The sequence below is a fragment of the Centropristis striata genome, chromosome 1 (assembly GCF_030273125.1).
Source record: "Centropristis striata isolate RG_2023a ecotype Rhode Island chromosome 1, C.striata_1.0, whole genome shotgun sequence".
In the NCBI taxonomy this organism is placed as follows: Eukaryota; Metazoa; Chordata; class Actinopteri; order Perciformes; family Serranidae; genus Centropristis; species Centropristis striata.
The window spans coordinates 40443043-40461337 of record NC_081517.1 but is presented as its reverse complement, the minus strand read 5'-3'; the positions used below and the strand labels follow the sequence as shown (position 1 = coordinate 40461337).

Here is an 18295-nt window from a genome sequence, read left to right as displayed (position 1 = left end):
GTATCTGAGGAGTATTTTATTTATTATTGGAGCATTATATAAAATATCTTCATAAGATTTTGGATGTTTTTACTGTAAAAACACACATAATGCACAAAAAACAAAAGTCAAATTTACTTCATAAATTCACCATTTTCATAAGAGATGAGGAGGGTTTTTTTTTTTCGTTCAGTTTTTTTATGCGTTTTTCCAAGGTAAGACTGATAAAGTAACATTCACCAGTAGCCCGCCACGTGCCGGGTTGATAAGCAAATGCACATATTCAGAGGTAAACATGCTGTGCGAGGGCATGCGAGTGCATGCACACACAGTGCATAAATAAACAACTTCTCTCCCTTTTCAGATACACACACACAGTAGTGCGCACACACACCGTCGGACTGCAACTTCGCCTGTCTCATAAAGTGTATTTCACTCTAACAATTATTAACAAGATTCACGGGAATGAGCAAAACAGTTGACAGGATGGCTCCAGAGTTTTCAGAATTGCCAATTGGGCCGGCCTATCCAAGCGAGAGTGTGTGTGTGTGTGTGTGTGTGCGCGCGCGCGAGCGTGTGTGTGTGTGTGTGTGTGTGTGTGCGTGTGTATGTGCGTGCACGAGGGGGGTTGGGAAGGGGATGGCTGCGTTGTGTTTCCTGTGTCGCAGTTTACTGTTTTTTAGAGCAAGAAAAATGGGCTTATGTAACGGTCATGTGATTTAGCCAGAAATAGTGGTGGGGCTACAGCTGCTGCCTCTCCTCCTGCAGCTCGGTTCCTTGGCTTTTGGCAGCAGCCAGACAGACACACTGCGCACTACTCCTGCTAGCTCAGAAAACAACTTCTGCTCAGTCCTACACACAAATACAAATACTGTACTGTAGATGCAACAAAGGCAATGTACAGAATGTACATGTTTGAGCAAACTGCATGTAAACAACACACAAGCTTTCATGCTAAAACACAAGTCTATGCCACAAATATTTGATACTTCTGAAGAAATAAACGAACATCCAGGGAGATACAGATTGATATACATTGACCGGCAATCATGCACATGCACACACCGATCTGAGATGTACACACAATTTTAACAGCAACCCTAATAAAGCTAAGCCATGTACTGGGGTCACTGGGGTTACTACACCACACTATACCACTCCATCTGGGTTGTGTCGTGATTTCCATGTGTGTGTATTTGTTTGTGAAAGCAGATACAACATTTGCAGTTTTTTTTTCAAATTGCCAAGTGGAGCAGCTTTGGCTGTGTGTGTGTATGTGCGTGCATGTTATATATGTATGTGTGCGTGTGTGTGTGTGTGTGTGTGTATGAGAGTGAGAGAGTGAATGACTGTATGTGTGCACGAGCATGAGCCTGCCTGTGTGTGGGCGTATGGCGCTCTGAGGCTGGCGGACGTGTGGAAAAAGGGAAAAAGGAGGGATGGAGACGCAGGCGTAGAGAAGAAGAGTGGAGGAGGAGAGGAGCTGTACAGTGAAGAACTAGTGGAGCGGAAGGAAGCGCTCTGAAATGGGAGATCATTGGGTTTAGCTAAGGGCTAGGCAGGAGGCAGGAGGGATTCTCGCCATGTTAGCATCACTGTCAGGAATAGTCTAGCTGCAGCCAGTGTCCTGGTTCCAGCGCATATTAATACCTCCATGCCATATACTGTAAAATACACCATTAGTCATGCATTGTAGAATGTGAGAGCGGAATAATCACAAGTTCAATCATTTTCACAGTGATAATCATGAAATGTAGATCTCTGATATTGTCAGACATTTCACGGGTTTCTCTGTTGACCTACATTACAAACACTCACCGACAGAGACTATACAGTAGAATAGAACATTCATGTCTGTTCATGTAATCACATTTATACAAATGTTTTCAGAATTGCATAAATTAGCCTCTTTTACTTTCATCTTATTGCTCTTTTTTTTTTTTAAATATCTTTGAAAATACCACAGCTTCTGTTCTATGTCAAACTGCATGTTCAATTCACCATCGTACTGACGCTGTGTTTTCTCTTTCTGTAGGTCAGCACAACTACCTGTGTGCCGGGAGAAATGACTGTATCATTGACAAGATCCGAAGGAAAAACTGTCCGGCATGTCGCGTAAGGAAGTGTCTTCAGGCCGGGATGAACCTGGGAGGTGAGGAGTCACACCCTCATTACAGATTTACCCTGTCACGTGTCTCATGTGACATTTAAGTCAGCTGCACTCTGCTTATGTGAAATGATGGATATGGAAAAGTAGGTCTGGCCGTAGTCACCGGAGGCCCGAGGATGCTGAGTCATAAGATGTTTGTGTGTATGTGTGTACATTTAGTATATCTGAGCACAATATGCATAATGCATCTACAGAAGGTGTAGATCTACAGTACTCTACACGGTTCTCGCTGACCAAGCCTGCAGACAACTTACAGTATTGTGTTATGAGAAAAGACAACACTGTAGTTGAGAGGGAAGTGGAGTGAAATGTATTTATTTATTGCCTCTGGCTTATTTCAATTCAGGGTCGCACTGATATACTTGAGTTTTTCAATCCATTAGGGTTACTGAAATAACAATTTTTTTGCTCCCCAGGGAAGCTGAATTTAAACATGAGTGTTAATGTATAGAGAAAGTTGGTAGTGCTGTCAAATTACTTGAGAAAACAATGGTGGTTAAAAGGGAAAAAACATGCACAATGCAACTGCTGCTGCTACACATTAGCACAAGTTGTCAGCTTAATGCATTTAGTGAATTATTTGTGAGTTTTCTAAATGAAATCTTTGCCAGTTGGAATCATGTAGATAGCAGTGGGGAAAGGAGTTAATGAATGCCTATTGCAGTGGCGGTTCTACACAGGGGCCTACAGGGGCCACTGCCCCTGTGAAGAAGCCATTGGCCCCTGCTGTGGCCCGTGTCAAATTAATAATAAAATGATCAATTTATAACGATGAATGACGGAACAATTCTTACCTATTTTTTGTTCAAACAATATCTCATTGTACACAAAAGGAACCAAGAATGGGTACATTGTATAATAGTTTAATTGTGCAATAAAAGCTAAATATAAAGATAATTCTCACTGTACTGCACTTTCAAAATTAAAAAAAAGTAATTGTGCACAAAAAATATCATTGTCGTACAAAAATAACTGTTAATGTTGGTAAGTCTATTTTTAGTTCAAACAATATCTCACTGTGCACAAAAGGAACCCAGAATGTGTACATTGTATAATAGTTGAATTATGCAATAAAAGCTTGTGTATACAAAAAAAAAAGATAATTCTCACTGTACTGCACTTTCAAAATGAAAAAAAATAATTGTGCACCAAAATGAGAAATGTCATTGTCGTACAAAAATAGTTGTTACTGTTGGTAAGTCTCATTGTTTCAATCAATGTATTTGTATCTTCCAAATATACTTAAATTAGATTTTTAAATAATCTAAAATAAAGGGTTTGAATGCTAAAATATCATCAATGGCGATTTTTAATGTGCCCCTCTGATTAAACACTGGCCCCTGCTTGGCCCCAACAGTAAAACTGGTCTAGAACCACCACTGGCCTATTGAGAGCTTTGCACTGCACTGTAATCTCAGATTCCTTGACTTGCTGTCAAAATGAACTATTCACAGAACTTGTTTCTCTGATTGATCGTCACCTAATTTTCATGAGCTAATTGTGTCTTACCTGTGGCTAAAACAAACTTGCACAACTTTTGTGTGACTTAATGTTTAGTGATTTTGTGTCATTAAATGTTGAGTTTTTTTTGTCTTTTCGGATATGAAAGAGATGAAAAGTGTAAAAGCAGTGAATATTGAGTATGCTAGTCCTTTGGGATATTTCATCCCCTTAGATAAGAATCTGCCCGAAGTACTGGACGGTACTAAGCTGCAGGTTTATGAAAAGTCTGTCAGGTAAAAATGCACTTTCATGTCAGTTCCCAATGTATCTCCAGTTCTCTATGGCTTACATGAACTTAGCAATGGTTTAGTAAACGGCTGCGATGGCTGGAATAATCATTTAAACACTTTCTTGTTATGCACAGTTGCCCAGGTGTTCACGGCAAAACACATTCACTAAATGAAGCAATAAAACAAACATGGGAGCTCTACTATTATCTGTGCAGTATGAAATGTGTTTTATCTGGAGGGATTTCACAGCAGTCAGATTGCTTTGCTATTGTCAACAATCATATCCATTACACTAAGAGTAAAGTGCTCACAATGAAGGCAGAAATGACTAAGTACTAAAAATTTCAGTGGCGAGGATACTCTTGTTTACATTTTGTTCAAGGCCCGTGTCTTTGAATGTTACAGCTTACACATTCATGCTGGAACCAATCCAAACCTCTGACAGTATAACAGAAAATAAACAAATGCGCACTGATTGGAAAAAAAATCAATTCCAGAAAAACTTTATGATGCATTTTCTGCACTGTGAATGTGTGGACGGTTAGTATTTTATGGCCAATCTGACTTGTATATATTTCAGTCAACAAAACTAATGTGGAACGTATGTATCATTGAGTGAATGCAGCTTTCGAACAGAGTTTGTTTTCCTTTGCTTTGAGTTCATCACTCTCCACAAGCAAACACAGTGTTCATGCACAGAAAAGATTGGAAAGTGACAGTGACAAACCCACTCACAGGGGAATAAGAGCCTACAGGTGGATGCTGGGATGAAGTATGGTCTTTTGAAATGCTATATAAGCAGCAGCAGCAGCAGTTTTGAAGTGGTGTTTGGAGACGTATCCATGCAGCAGTAGCAAAGCAAAGCAAAAGAGTGGGCACAACAGAGTAAGCTAGACCACCCGCTGTCACTCAATAATTTATGTATGACACTGACACTCCCCGTAAACCAGTAGGCCAATTGTTAATTTTTAACAATGGTGACAGACAGACCTGGTTCCGTTAATGCCCCCACGACTAGCTAACCGATCCATGAACCGCAGTTCCAAGAGAAAACTGACATAAGGATAGGACACAGAAAAAGTCGCAATTACAAATCCGTCTGCTACTTTAGCACCACGGATAGCACCATGGAGTTACCAATACACAGCACGATTAGGCCAGACACAGCTTAGAAGCGAGACGGCTCATTTCGGAGTCAGTTCCTGTATCTGTGTTTTTTAGGAGACTCACGAATCTATGAATCCCAGATTATGAATCCCAATGGGAAAAGTGAAAATGAACACATAGGACGGATTCCTTTACTCCAGGGTTATCAAAGTAAACACTGGACCCATTTTTCACAAGCCACATGTGTTCTGAACATACTGACACTTAAAATGGCATTTTCAGACAAGACAGTTCAGTAGAAAACTAACTTTGTATGAGACCTGTCTATGTCGAAACAACAAACTCTCATAAGATCTGGTAATAGGGACATCGTTATCCTGCTGTGTCAAAATTTAAGCTAACGCCAACTCCTGCTCAAACACACTTTTGATTCTCACTCTTAGCGCATACATAGGCTAAATAAACACAGATTCTGTTAATTTTAAATAATATACAATTCGCAAGTTCACAATGTGATCTAGAAACAATTTTGGATATAAAAATGTAAATATCATTTGTTTAACTTTGAAACCTTTTGTAAAAATAAAAAGATTATGTCATGATAGTTTAAATGAATGAATCTGGAGATCATGGAGCCCCTGGCAGAGTTCAATTTATCCAACAATCCACCATGTGTCAATATCATATATAGACACGTCAACTTAGCAGCAAATAATTATTAACTTAATCATATTACAAGCACAAAAACATGAGTTGGATTTAACACATCTCTTTCTCGTGAAATTTGATGTAGTGTTGAAAAGCAGCAGATGACCATGATTCATGAATAAAAGCTAAAGGTTGTGATGAGCGTGGCTGTATAAGCTCGGCTGTTTAGATCTGATTTTGATATTAGGACAAGTAAAGAAAGCTGTCAGAGGTAAAGAATAAAATATGTTTGTAATTCTAGCTAAATATCAAGTATGTGGAGAGATGTGAATGCCTTCAAGTCAACATTAAGGGAAAATAGAGGAAAACAGTCATTAGTATTATCTTCCACATACTGCGACAGTGGTGCAAAGTAACATTTACTTAAGTACTGTACTTAAGGAGCCTACAATTTTTAAGTACTTTTATTGTAAGAGAGTACTTACATTTTATGCTACTTTATATTTGTGGCAGATACTGTACTTTTGACACTTTTATTTGACAGTTTTACTTTACAGATTTAGACTGTTGATACAAAATGAATAAAGATTCAGAAATGTATGACATATTGCCATCTAACAATATATAAGTAATTTAAATTAGCTGTAGTTACAAATTTACCACCTACAAATTTCTAAATGAGCCATTGCGCATAATGAGTACTTTTTCATGGTGCTTTTAGTGTATTTTTAATGCTAATAATTAATGATACTTGTGACATAAAGTTAGTACTTCTACACTGTAGTAATGCTAGGTAAAATATCGCAATGCTTCTTCCACTACTGGACCTGGACAAAGCATGTCAAACCAATTCAGCTCCCCCAAAAACCCAATTAACCTAACATTAAGTTTTTTTGTTTTTAAACAAAAACAATAGCAGAATTAGCTAGCTAAAACCAATTTAAATAAAAACAGCCTAGAACAGAAAGGGCAGAAACTTATCAGCCAACAGATGCAATGACCATTGAGTGATGGTTTGTACATATTAACCCTCTGGAGTTTGGGGCTATTTTGTTGGTTTTTGACTCCTTTTCATTCTGTCTGTATACAAACCACTTAAAAATTGTTGACCATGCCATGTTGGTATCATTGTTTTCAGCACAACCTCATCTATATGACCTGATTATTATTTTTCCTTTTGACTTACTGGATGAACATTTTGAACACAAAAAAACACAAAAAAAAAAATGACCAAAAAAACCCCCACATAAAAACATTTTTAAAAAACACACAAAAACATTATAAAAAAACACACAAAACACAAAAATTAACAGCTCCCAACAGTTACATTAGCCACATAGCTTACTGACATTTCTTTAGCATAGCTAGCAAGCAGCAAACTCCATCATCTTCCCTTCTTGAGGTAGACAGTTTGTGGAACTGCGTTAATAAACTCATAACAAACGGATTTGGAGGAATACTGTGAGCAGCTAACATTAGCGTTCATGATAATGCGTCAGTTTGTTAGCCGAAAGAAATGCGACTTCTGACTGACTTATAGCAGAGTTTGTAATGAAGTGTAGCTTTATCACTGGCAGAGCAAAACAGAAGATAGATCATTTAGCTAAAAAGGACGGGGTTTTTGTACAGGTGCGTCTGAGATGTTTTACACTATTGGACAGTGATAAGGCCAATATACTGTCTATGAATATACTGAGGTGACCTGCCTCCATCATGTTTGTTGTTGTTGTTGTTTTTGTCGCTGTCGCAATTATACGACGTCAGACGCTCTGGCGCCGTTACTACAGCAACCTGTCAGATCAGTCAATAATGTGGCCCAGTCTGAACAGAGCCATATCCGATTTGGACACTTGCTGCACACCAGCTGCACACCTGAGGCTGATTAACTGAACAAGCTGACGGGCACCATGGTAACAGAGCGCAACGCGTCACACTCTCTAGTGATACAGTGCAATGCAGCCCTATGTTTTTATTTGTACTTTGCTTGTTCATTATCCCCGAAAGGTACCTATCCATCTATTTTTTATAATGTTATTTTCTGTTTCTAACTTTATGTATTTTTTTATTTATTTCTGCATTGTGCAGAACCTTTTAACTTTGGTTTGGAAAGTCATATATAAATAAGGTGTACTTACTTACTATCTGTATGACTAAGCAATACACAGGAAATTAAACATGTTTATTGTACTTTTATGTGCTCTTGGTTTTACTGGACACTTTCCAATGTCTGATTCACATCCGAACATTTAGGATTATGACTCCCCAGAAGTTATAACTTCCTCCTGATACAGAGATACAGAGAACAGATTACCTTGGACATTTACAATCTATTGTGAGAGTTTGATCAGCACGACAACGGAATGAGAAATAAAAAATTAAATGACATGGCATAAAAGTAGACATTGTTAACACATACAGCATACATTTTCTGCACCCAAATACTGCATATTATAAATACATATCTATATTTGAGTGTTTTTAAATTATACTTGCACAGTAACTGTCACATTGTAATTATAACCTCAGATTTTGAATGTAAGAAATGCCATCACCAACAATGTGTTAACGAGGGCTGTTGTGTTCCCCACAGCACGAAAGTCCAAGAAGTTAGGGAAGCTGAAGGGTGTCAGCGAGGACCTGCAGGGCTCTAAGGACGGCCAAACTGCCACAGGTGGCGTTGGAAGCGGGTACCTGTCCTCAGAGAAGGAGCTCAACGCCAGCGCTGCCAATGCCCTGGTGCCCCACGGGCCTGGGGTGGTCACACCTTTTCTGCCGCCCTCCATCTGCAGTGTGTTGGAGCTGATTGAGCCTGAAGAGGTGTACTCTGGCTATGACAACACTCAGCCTGACACCACTGACCACCTGCTGTCCAGTCTCAACCGCCTGGCCGGAAAGCAGATGGTACGGATGGTGAAGTGGGCCAAAGTACTTCCAGGTTAGTGACCACTAGAGCGGTGGGTTGAGTCCTAAATGCTGTTTAAAAGAGTTTTTCAAGCCAGAATTGGAAAGGAGTTGACAAGCACCTCATAGATACGTTTAAATCACATTTTTATTTTTGGGATTTTATGGAGATGTATTTAAGGTCTTACTGCCAATCAAATCATTTTTTCACATTGCTTTTAAAAGTCAATTAAAATGTCTGTAACAAATTAATTAGATTAAAATAGCTTGTGAATCCCAAAAAATGTATATTTTCAGTGAAATGACCATGGAAATTTCAGGAATTTTCACATTTAGAATATTAAAGCACATTGACAATGACTTGTTTATTGGAGAGAAAAAAAATGTTGTCTGTTTTGTAATAGATGAGTCAAAGAACATGGTAAGTGGTAAAAACATTGGTGTGATAAATCAGGGGAGTGTATACTGTAATTATAGACTGGGGTTTTAATGAAGATAACATGCATACAGCTTCACTTTTGATCTCTACATTTTGAACACAACACTGCTAGTTTTGTCAGGGCACACAATTTTAATTTTAAATTTTAGGTCAGGAAATTATCCTGTAAAGCTTCAACAAGATTAAGAAGGGAATCCTATTTTACCATTAAATAGAATTAAGATTAAGATTTCCAAACAGAACTCATTTCCATTATCGTCCTCAGATGTTATGTTGAACAGAAGATCTAATGTTTATCTCATTAATCTCTACCTATAAACCAGCACTGGTAGAAAAAAAAACATTTGTAAAGGAATAAACAAGTTCCCCTAAAATGCCAGCCAGTGGGAGACATATTGAAAGATGCCTCACAGGTAGCTCTTTGAGGCTGTTTAATTTGCTGTATTGCAAATATTTGATACCTCCACGGTGTCTGCTTGCCATATCCGGACGTATAAATAGAAGGAGAGCCAGACAGAAGGGTCAAAATGAGTACCTTCGACTTTCAGATATGCCACTGCCTGCATTCAGCAAACATTTGAATGTGGCAGGTCTATCACACAGGGCAACATGGAACAATATTGTCGGTGCCAGCAAAATATTCGCAGGGAAGTCCGACTTGTTTGTCAATGGGAGCTACATTATTAGCAAATACTTTTCTGAAGTCTAGGTGCCTTCAAAGTTGCCCCAAAAAATCACATCTGATAAAAAAACCCGACATCAAATTCTACATAGTTCAGATTTTAATTATGAGCAAGCCCTGTAGTGAATACACAGTGCAAAGCCAGACATCTGACATACCTTTTCTATAAATATATATTTTCCTCATTATTATATTTTGCAGATTGACATGCATATTGACTAAAATAGTCCCTAAGCCATGATAAGTCACTTGTGTGTCCTCATTTGGCCTATGTTTTGCATGAGGAGGAGTTTCTTGCCAGAGTTTGATTGAGAGTTTGGCAAATTTCCTATTCAACTCTATTTTTGGAGCTCCATAGACAACGCGCCAATAACTGGAGGCCTTGTGGGATTTGCATAAAACAAGAATGGGTGAATACTTCTCAGTGGTTATCAGGTCTAAACAAATATTGCCACAAAAAAGCACACTGTGGCACAGATACGTGCCACATTATACATGAACAGTCACACAGGTACACACATGCTGCTACATAATAAAAGTGTGTGCTTAAGTCTACATGTTTTAAATCAATGCCAGAGTATTGTCAGCTCCGTTAAAAGCTATAATACTGTAGAAAGGAAGATGTCCATGTCTTTTTTGAGTATACTGCTGGTCAGGATGCTATGTGAAAGCATCAAACAGATAAATGCAAACAGCTTGTATTCAGAAATTGTGCCTTTAGATGAGGACTTCTGTAAGGTTGGGATGTCACAACTAATTCTACAATGTCATTTTTAGCAGATGCATTTATCCAAAGCAATGTGCATTAATATAATATATATAGGTAGAAAGTGCCACAACAGTGCCATTACATTCATTGCTTGGCTGCAGTGATGGTGCAGAGTTGCCGATAGCTCAGAAACAGAAGACCCAGAAACACTGACCAATCAGAGCATACTTGGCTTCTTGGAGGGGGCTTAAAGAGACAGGTGCTAAAACTAAGCATTTCAGACAGAAGGTGAATACTATAGACCAGGGGTGGCCCGCATTGTAATTTTATTTGGCCCGCAAGGCAAAATCAAATTATTATCTTATTATCGTACTATAAAAGCTGACCCACCGGTATTATACGACGCATTTACAGCTAATACTACAAATCCCACAATGCCCTGCTGTTGTTTTGGCGCGTCAATCAGGACAGGACCCAGAAACGCGCTCCTCTGTGACAGTCGTCATAGCAACCTCAAGCTAGAGCTGTCTCCAAGCTACGCCTTCCCAAAAATGGCGAAAAGAAAGGCAGAATTTATTAACCTGTTGAAAAAGTTTATTTTGATATTTAAATCAGAAGGATGCAAATAGAAAAGAGGCAAAAGATTTTTATTTATTTTTTATTTAATAAATTAATGACATTGATGTGTTTTTTATTTGAAATTTGATTTTGCATGTCTGCACTATTTAGTTATATATTGTATGTTTATAAGCGTTGCTGATTCCATATTTAATGTTAAAGCAAAACATGTTTGGTATATATTAAAAGGTTTATTGGTTCAATGTTGGCCCGCGATTTTATTCAAGTTTTAAATTTTGGCCCATTGTGTATTTGAGTTTGACACCCCTGCTATAGACTGTATATGAAGATGGATGGCCTGACAGCTCCCCATTAGTGAAGCCAAAACAATTCGATCGCCCCCTGGTGGCTGGCAGAATAGGCCATACATAAAATGTCAAGTACTGTTAAAATCATGTACTTTGCAGGTCAAATACATTTTTCCCAAGATGGTTTATGTCATTAAAGCAGATTTTATCACGGTCTTTTTCTGATTAGTTTGATTTTAATTACTTATTTGATGCTATAAAATGGGTGTAACATCACATTTGACAGCTGTTTGACTCGCAGTTGGTTAGGTGGGTGTATGGGCAGGAGCTCATACCCCGGCTCCATCAGCCAATCGCTGCTGTGCAGACTTGGGCTCTGAATGTGCAAGATGGAAGCGGCAGTATACGGGATTTTTTGGATTCAATTTTGTGTAGTGGGAGGAAGTGGATTTGTGTTATCAATTCGTCATAAAGTCTATGGTGAATACAGATATATTCAGACAGACAGTATGATAAAACTGAACATTAAAGCATGAAAAACTGTTCGATTAGCAACCCCACATACAAGAACTAACCTGAAAATTAGCATAATTTGTCCCTTTTTAACATTCCTCTCATCAGCTTCATCTGTTTCTGCCATGTGTCTGTTTCTGTGTGTGTTAGGTTTCCGGGGCCTGCCCATTGAGGACCAAATCACCCTGATCCAGTACTCGTGGATGTGTCTGTCCTCCTTCTGCCTCAGCTGGCGCTCCTACAAACACACCAATGCACAGATGCTCTACTTTGCCCCTGATCTCATCTTTAACGAGTAGGTTCACACTTCCATATCTGCAGTACACCGCACACATTGCACTGATGTTATTAAAGTCCTGACATTTGACAGTGGCCCACATACTTAATATTTTTTGTAATACATGATTTATATTGTCTTATTTCAACAATGTAACAAAGAGAGGGGGTCACTTCAGTTCCATTTCACCTATTTTTATAGAATCAAATACCAAAATTAAGATTAAGAAGACGCATTTCTATCAATAGATTATATTATATAATATAAAATACACTGGTAACACTTTACAATAACCATCTAAGTGATGTTTATAGATGGTTTATAAACCAGTTATTAACCATTTACAAAGTGCTATACATATTTAATCTTGAAATGTTTTCAAACAATTTCTTAAAGGTGTGTGAATCATTTTGAACTAATTTACATACTTAACATTGGTGTTAAAAATGTTATGAGTGCAAAACTATTAATACACTAATAATTATAATGTAATTGTTTGTTAATGGTAAAGTTACTATCAACTTACATTAATATACTATCTATTTGGCATTTATAAATTATAATTCAACATTTCTATTTACCATTCTAAATGGCCTATATACAGTTTATAAATGATGATGAAACTAATAAACTATCTGTAAATGGTCATTTTCCCATCTATAAATGATGGTTATTGTAAAGTGTTACCAATACATTTGATGTTGTGTGATGTCCTGTGGGATCCCCAACACACAGACATGCCTGTGACACATGGAAGAGACAATAATTTGTTTTTCAGTGTATATAATTAGTGGATAATTGGTTGAACAGTCAGGCTTTGGTTTTTAGTGTTTTGTAGCTTCTGCTATTTCCGGCTGCTCATCAGATGCAAATTTATGCATAAAAATCAGTTTTGCAAGTGGAATTTGGAGAGTAAGGAGTGTATTTCCCTGCTGCACTAGTTTGAGACGACAATTAACATACCTGAAAAATAGTTTTTGCAGTAATGACGTTGTTTTTTGGAAGTCATGGTGTAGTTTAAACAGGGCTATAATCTTGCACCTGATATCTGGCAATACCTATCTAGGAAATACTTTTGTTCTTTTTGATGGTTTCTTAATTGCGTCAGGCACAGGCCGAGCAAAGACAGTCAATGGTCCACTTGATCTATGTTAATATGTTTGAACAGGAGAGCAAGTGGAAAAGAAGTGCATGTGGGCCTTTTCTCATTGGAGCTGTAGTGCATGGCCGCTGATGAATTGAATGTAATAGAATTAATCAAAAATGAGAATAGCAGCTTTTGTCGGCAGCCTGCTGCAGACGAGCGAGTTCACTCAGGGGCAGGTTTAAAAGCTCCAACTAATAGCTTGTGTAAGTCAATGTCAGTAGGTCAGTTTGTCCCAAATAAACAAATAAACAGCAGCGCAAATGCCATTGTGCAACACAGATTCAGACTCTGTGAGCCGATGTTGTATCACTGCGAGCTTAGTACACTTGGTAAAGCATTAGATTGCCACACCAGAGATCCTCTGATCCTGTAATCAATTTAGTGCCAAGTGGATCAAAGTTTATTAAGAATTGTGTGTTTCCTTCTGTGAGATGACAACAGCTTTTGGAGAAAATCTTATTTTGGGATAGAGATGTAATGGTTTGTATCGTTTGGCAAGTTCAGTTTGGATCTGGAAGGGCGCTCGGTAGCACAGACCTCTGCCAAGGCCGCGCTCTATCACGCAATTTTAACAAAAGTGAAAAATAATTTATGAATCTTGTACACTGCTACACCCTTCTACCATGCTCCATGAAAATCGAGCCTGGAGTGAAACATAACCGCCTTGGTTTGAGTAATAAGTTCTTAAAGAGAAAAATATTAGGATTACACATGCATTACATATGATAAATGAATATGTATGCTTTGCAGAGAAATGTTTTTCTTAGTGTACAGTATGCTGCCATTGCAGCATGTGATGCATTTACAGCAGGCCTGTCCCACTGACAGATGGGCCTGGTACTCATCTTGACAGAGGAGATGAGATGTAGACCGGCTGGAGATGGTGGTGGCCTGGATGTTGGTCACATGCTTGCAGCCAGGCTGTCGCTGCAGTCTCCACTGTGTTTTTTTTGGGGCGGTTATCAGATCGAGGTGTGTTGCCTGCCTGTTGTTGTTAACATGCTGTACCAAAGTGAATCTGTTGTTCAGTTCATTGGTAATTCTGTCAAAAATAAGGACAAAATTGGGCCATAACTTTGCTGAGTCCACTTAGTCTTTAGGGGGTTGGACAGCGTACACTTGTTTCCATAGCTACTTAGTGCATATTGACCCAGGGCATTAAGGCATTTATTGAATAGACTGTCCGCTCACTCAGCTATTAGAGTGGAATCTGTCGCTGATTGAGCGTAAATACTGCAAAGACAGATGTGCATTTTACACTAAAGACAAAGCAAGCCTGCCTAATCTGTGTCATTTACCGTAATGTTTGATGGTCTGACGGATAAACAAAGGCTTTCCTTTTGTTTTTTTTAGTTTTGGGCATAATGTACATACTGGACAGGCAAGATTTATGTAAGTGTTAAGTTAAGATGAAATAAAAAGGTATACAAGTAATACTCCTAAAGCCATGGCAGTAAGTTCTGTCCACAGACGATAAAAGATAAAATGTTGTTTTTTTTTGGTTTGGGCCTTTGAGTCAGTCAGAACCCTGTTGGCTTTATATTTGTGTAGAGAGCATTTTCAGTCAATAAAATTTCATTGTAATCTATATTTTAAACAGTTGTAGTCACAGGCAGCAGTACACAACAGCTCTATGCTGACGACACAGACAGCAACCACCGCTGAAAAGTGCACTTCTGAAGTCAGTTTGCAGGCTAGACAGCGAATTAGCTAGTCTGCTGCAGCACAATGGACAGCTAAAACTTTACCTGTGAGTGCAAATGTTAGTCAGTTTAGATGCTATTCTTGTCTTGTCCTTATGTGTCCATTCGACTGCTAACAAAACTCTGTCCTTGCCTTGTAAACTGCAGTTACCACTGCAAGATGATTTACATTGTGTCACTGTTCCCTTGCCAGCTCAGCTGTCAATCAAACACACACACTGGCCCACCCACTCAGAGGCTCGAAGGTTAAAGGAGCATTTCTGATGTATCTCTGAAAAAAAAACAGCACTATTAAAAGCTAATAACAATATTTTTTGTAATTATTCCAACACAGTATTTGACTGCGAAAGAGAATGACTCATTATGATTTTAGTTAGACTTAAAGTAATTTATTTTTTTCTTACTTTTCTCAACAAACACAATTCTCCTCCCAGCCAAAGGTGAATCTGAACTTTCCTTTCTTCTCAGTTTTGTGCTCTTCCCTGAATCTTTTACCATAGAAACAGAAAGGAAGAGTGAGATCAAGACTGAGAGAGAAACAGAGTGAGAGCAAGACCGAGACGGAGAGATATAGAGAGACGAGAAAGGAGAGGGAGAAGGTGGGAAGGAGAGATTTCTGCCAGGTTTTTTTTTTCTTTCCTCCCCAAAACCAGCAGCTCATTTTGGGCAGTGATTCAGCAAAATTGATTTCAGGAAGAGAGTGCGAGAAAGAGAGAGAGAGAGAGAGAGAGAGAGAGAGAGAGAGAGAGAGAGAGGGAGAGAGAGGGAGAGAGAGAGAAAACGTGTGGAGACTTTAGAAACTCCAGCCCAAAGTTGTATCAAATGATGTTATGCTGCACTTTGCGAAACTGCTCACATACACAGAGCTGCTCAGCAGGGAAACAGGCCTGCTTTTTTCCCAGAAGTTGTCACAGTTTATCAGTTATTTAGTCGGGGCCGACAGACACAGCTGTACAGTAAATACTGTAAAAATCTGTCTCATGCTTTAATGGGAGTATTATGCACTCATTTCCAATCGGCTGCCTTTCGTCTCCTCTACAGAATATTTAATCTAGTCGTTATCAGAGTGAAGTCTCCACCCTCACTGCCTATGTAATGATACGGTTTCACTGTTGTGTGGGTAAAATTCCAACCTCTTTCAAGTCGAGCCACACCACTTGCATTTAATCACTGTAGTTTCGATGTGATGGTGATTTATGGCAAAAAGAAGTGGCACCGAAAGGCTGAGATTCTCTTGAATCTGTGGCATCTGCAGAGCACATTTCTGATTGGCTAATGCTTTATCCCTACTAATGTTTCTTTCCTGTTTTTGTGAACTCTGTGATGTAACCAAGATTATTTTGCTGATAAAATGTGTGTGAGAGAGAAAGGGAGAAAAAAGAAAATGGTGCATGCGCCATTGCCGTGCACGCTTAGTTTCGACACATTGATTCACGTAAAAACGTAGATCTCTGTGTGCTTAACATATGTTCATATGTGTGTTATTTATGTCAACATAAATATGTTGGAAATACCACATCTTTAAGTATGGTTCTATGGTGACTACGGTTAGATATGGGGTCTTTCGTAGGCTGCCACAGCCTTAGAAGAGTGGTGCATCTGTGCTGTGATACTGTACGCAGCACTCTGCAATCTGGGGGGATTTGGTATTCTGCTCTTAGCCCAGACTAGCAGGATCCTCCTCTGCACTGTGTGGAAATATTGTTTCACTGGGCTCAAACAGTGTGGCAGGAGTGGAGTTAGGAAGTGAATGAGTTTGTTACATAAATTTGTGACATAAAATCAGGATGAGTGGGTAAATAAATGAATAAATGAGGGCGGGGATGAGTGGGAACTGAGGATGGATTGTTACTAATAATAATATACTACTTTTCATGAAGCTTAAAATGTTTTTTTTGCTGTCATGTTCCAGGGACCGCATGCAGCAGTCAGCCATGTATGACCTGTGTCTGGGCATGAGGCAGGTGAGCCAGGAGTTTCTCCGACTGCAGCTCACCTACGACGAGTTCCTCTCCATGAAGGTGCTCCTGCTTCTCAGCACAGGTAGGCAGTGAGCTACAGGAGCTATTTATTCATTATATACCTGCCTTTTCACACTGCTTTTATTCTACCCGCTAGCACCAATTAATGAATGTATAATGAAATGCCATTTGGAAATAATTTATTTAATAAAAATATGAAAAAACATTAGTTCCAAACAAGAATTAATTGAACTTTCAGGCTAACAAACAATATCATCAATGCTGTAAATGTAAAAAATAAAGAAATAAATTAAAACTTTCCTGGCTATAAGGCAAACACTTCTAATGAAGGCCACTGTATCACTGTAGACTGCCTTTTTGCAGATAACAGCTGTCACATTTCATGACACTGACTGAACTGCAGTGCTTCAGTCAAGAGTTGCTCTGATGTCCATGGAGGACACAAAGCTGTCCTAAAATATATACATTAATATTATTTTTCCACCATCATTAAGTGAAATATTTTAATTAGTTTCAGTCCTGATTATAACTGAAAATCAAGGTCAATTGAGTATTATTATTATTATTATTATTATTGTTATTATTATTATTATTATTATTATTGTTATTATTATTATTATTATTATCATGATATGGGGCGAAGTTACCAAATATGGTTCTTTGCCCTGTAAAAGGTTAAATTCCAGTGATTCTAGTGTTTTTATGGGAAAAAACTTGAAAAATTTTATTTTTTAAAAATGAATTTCTGTATACTCGATGTTTTTAACATTGACAAACACTGCAGTGCTTCATAATACAACAGCAATGTACTTGCTCTAAAGGGGAAATGTGAAAAAATGGCTAAATCAGCTGGAAAATTGTAAACACTACAATTTTGAAGCTGGGGCTCTAGGTTGAGAGCCTGATATAAAGGAATGCATGATTTTATGCTGTACTGTCAGTGGGATAAAATAATTGATTTTAATGGGTTTCAGGTTGAAATATATATATTTATTTTAAACTCACATCCTTTTGAAACTTTGAAGCATTAACAGCCAAAATAATCGTAAAAATTAAAAAGCCAAAAATGTCTCCAGTGATGCACACACAGAAAAAAGAGATGTGTCAAAAAACAACACACATGGTTGTGTTGATATCATTTTGACACACTGTATATTTTAGCACACAATGTGTTATTTTTCTTTTCTTTTTTCCCCATGCCTCTGGATAGATTGAAACAATACATGTGTCATCTAATTGGGCGAGAATAGTTTGTGTTTAATAACAAAAAAAACTTGATAAAAATGTATATGATAGTACATGAAATAGTCTTAAAAAGAATAAAAAATAATATTTATATATGAAATGAATATATAGGCCTGTGAATATATCAAGTTTAAAAGTTTAACCGCCATTTTTTTTGTCATCCAATGAATAGAATATAGAATAGGTCTTTATTT

At 38.1% G+C, this 18295-nt stretch overlaps 1 protein-coding gene across 2 annotated transcripts in view; it reads left to right on the top strand.

The window, feature by feature from the left end:
- The window catches only part of nr3c2 (nuclear receptor subfamily 3, group C, member 2), a 91050-nt gene that overhangs the window by 57818 nt on the left and 14937 nt on the right, over positions 1 to 18295 (top strand). For both annotated transcript variants that reach the window (XM_059342323.1, XM_059342315.1), the window contains 4 exons: positions 2015 to 2131; positions 8228 to 8572; positions 11898 to 12042; positions 16787 to 16917. In XM_059342323.1, coding sequence (XP_059198306.1) covers positions 2015 to 2131; positions 8228 to 8572; positions 11898 to 12042; positions 16787 to 16917 — 738 coding nt within the window. The remainder of the gene's footprint in view (positions 1 to 2014; positions 2132 to 8227; positions 8573 to 11897; positions 12043 to 16786; positions 16918 to 18295) is intronic.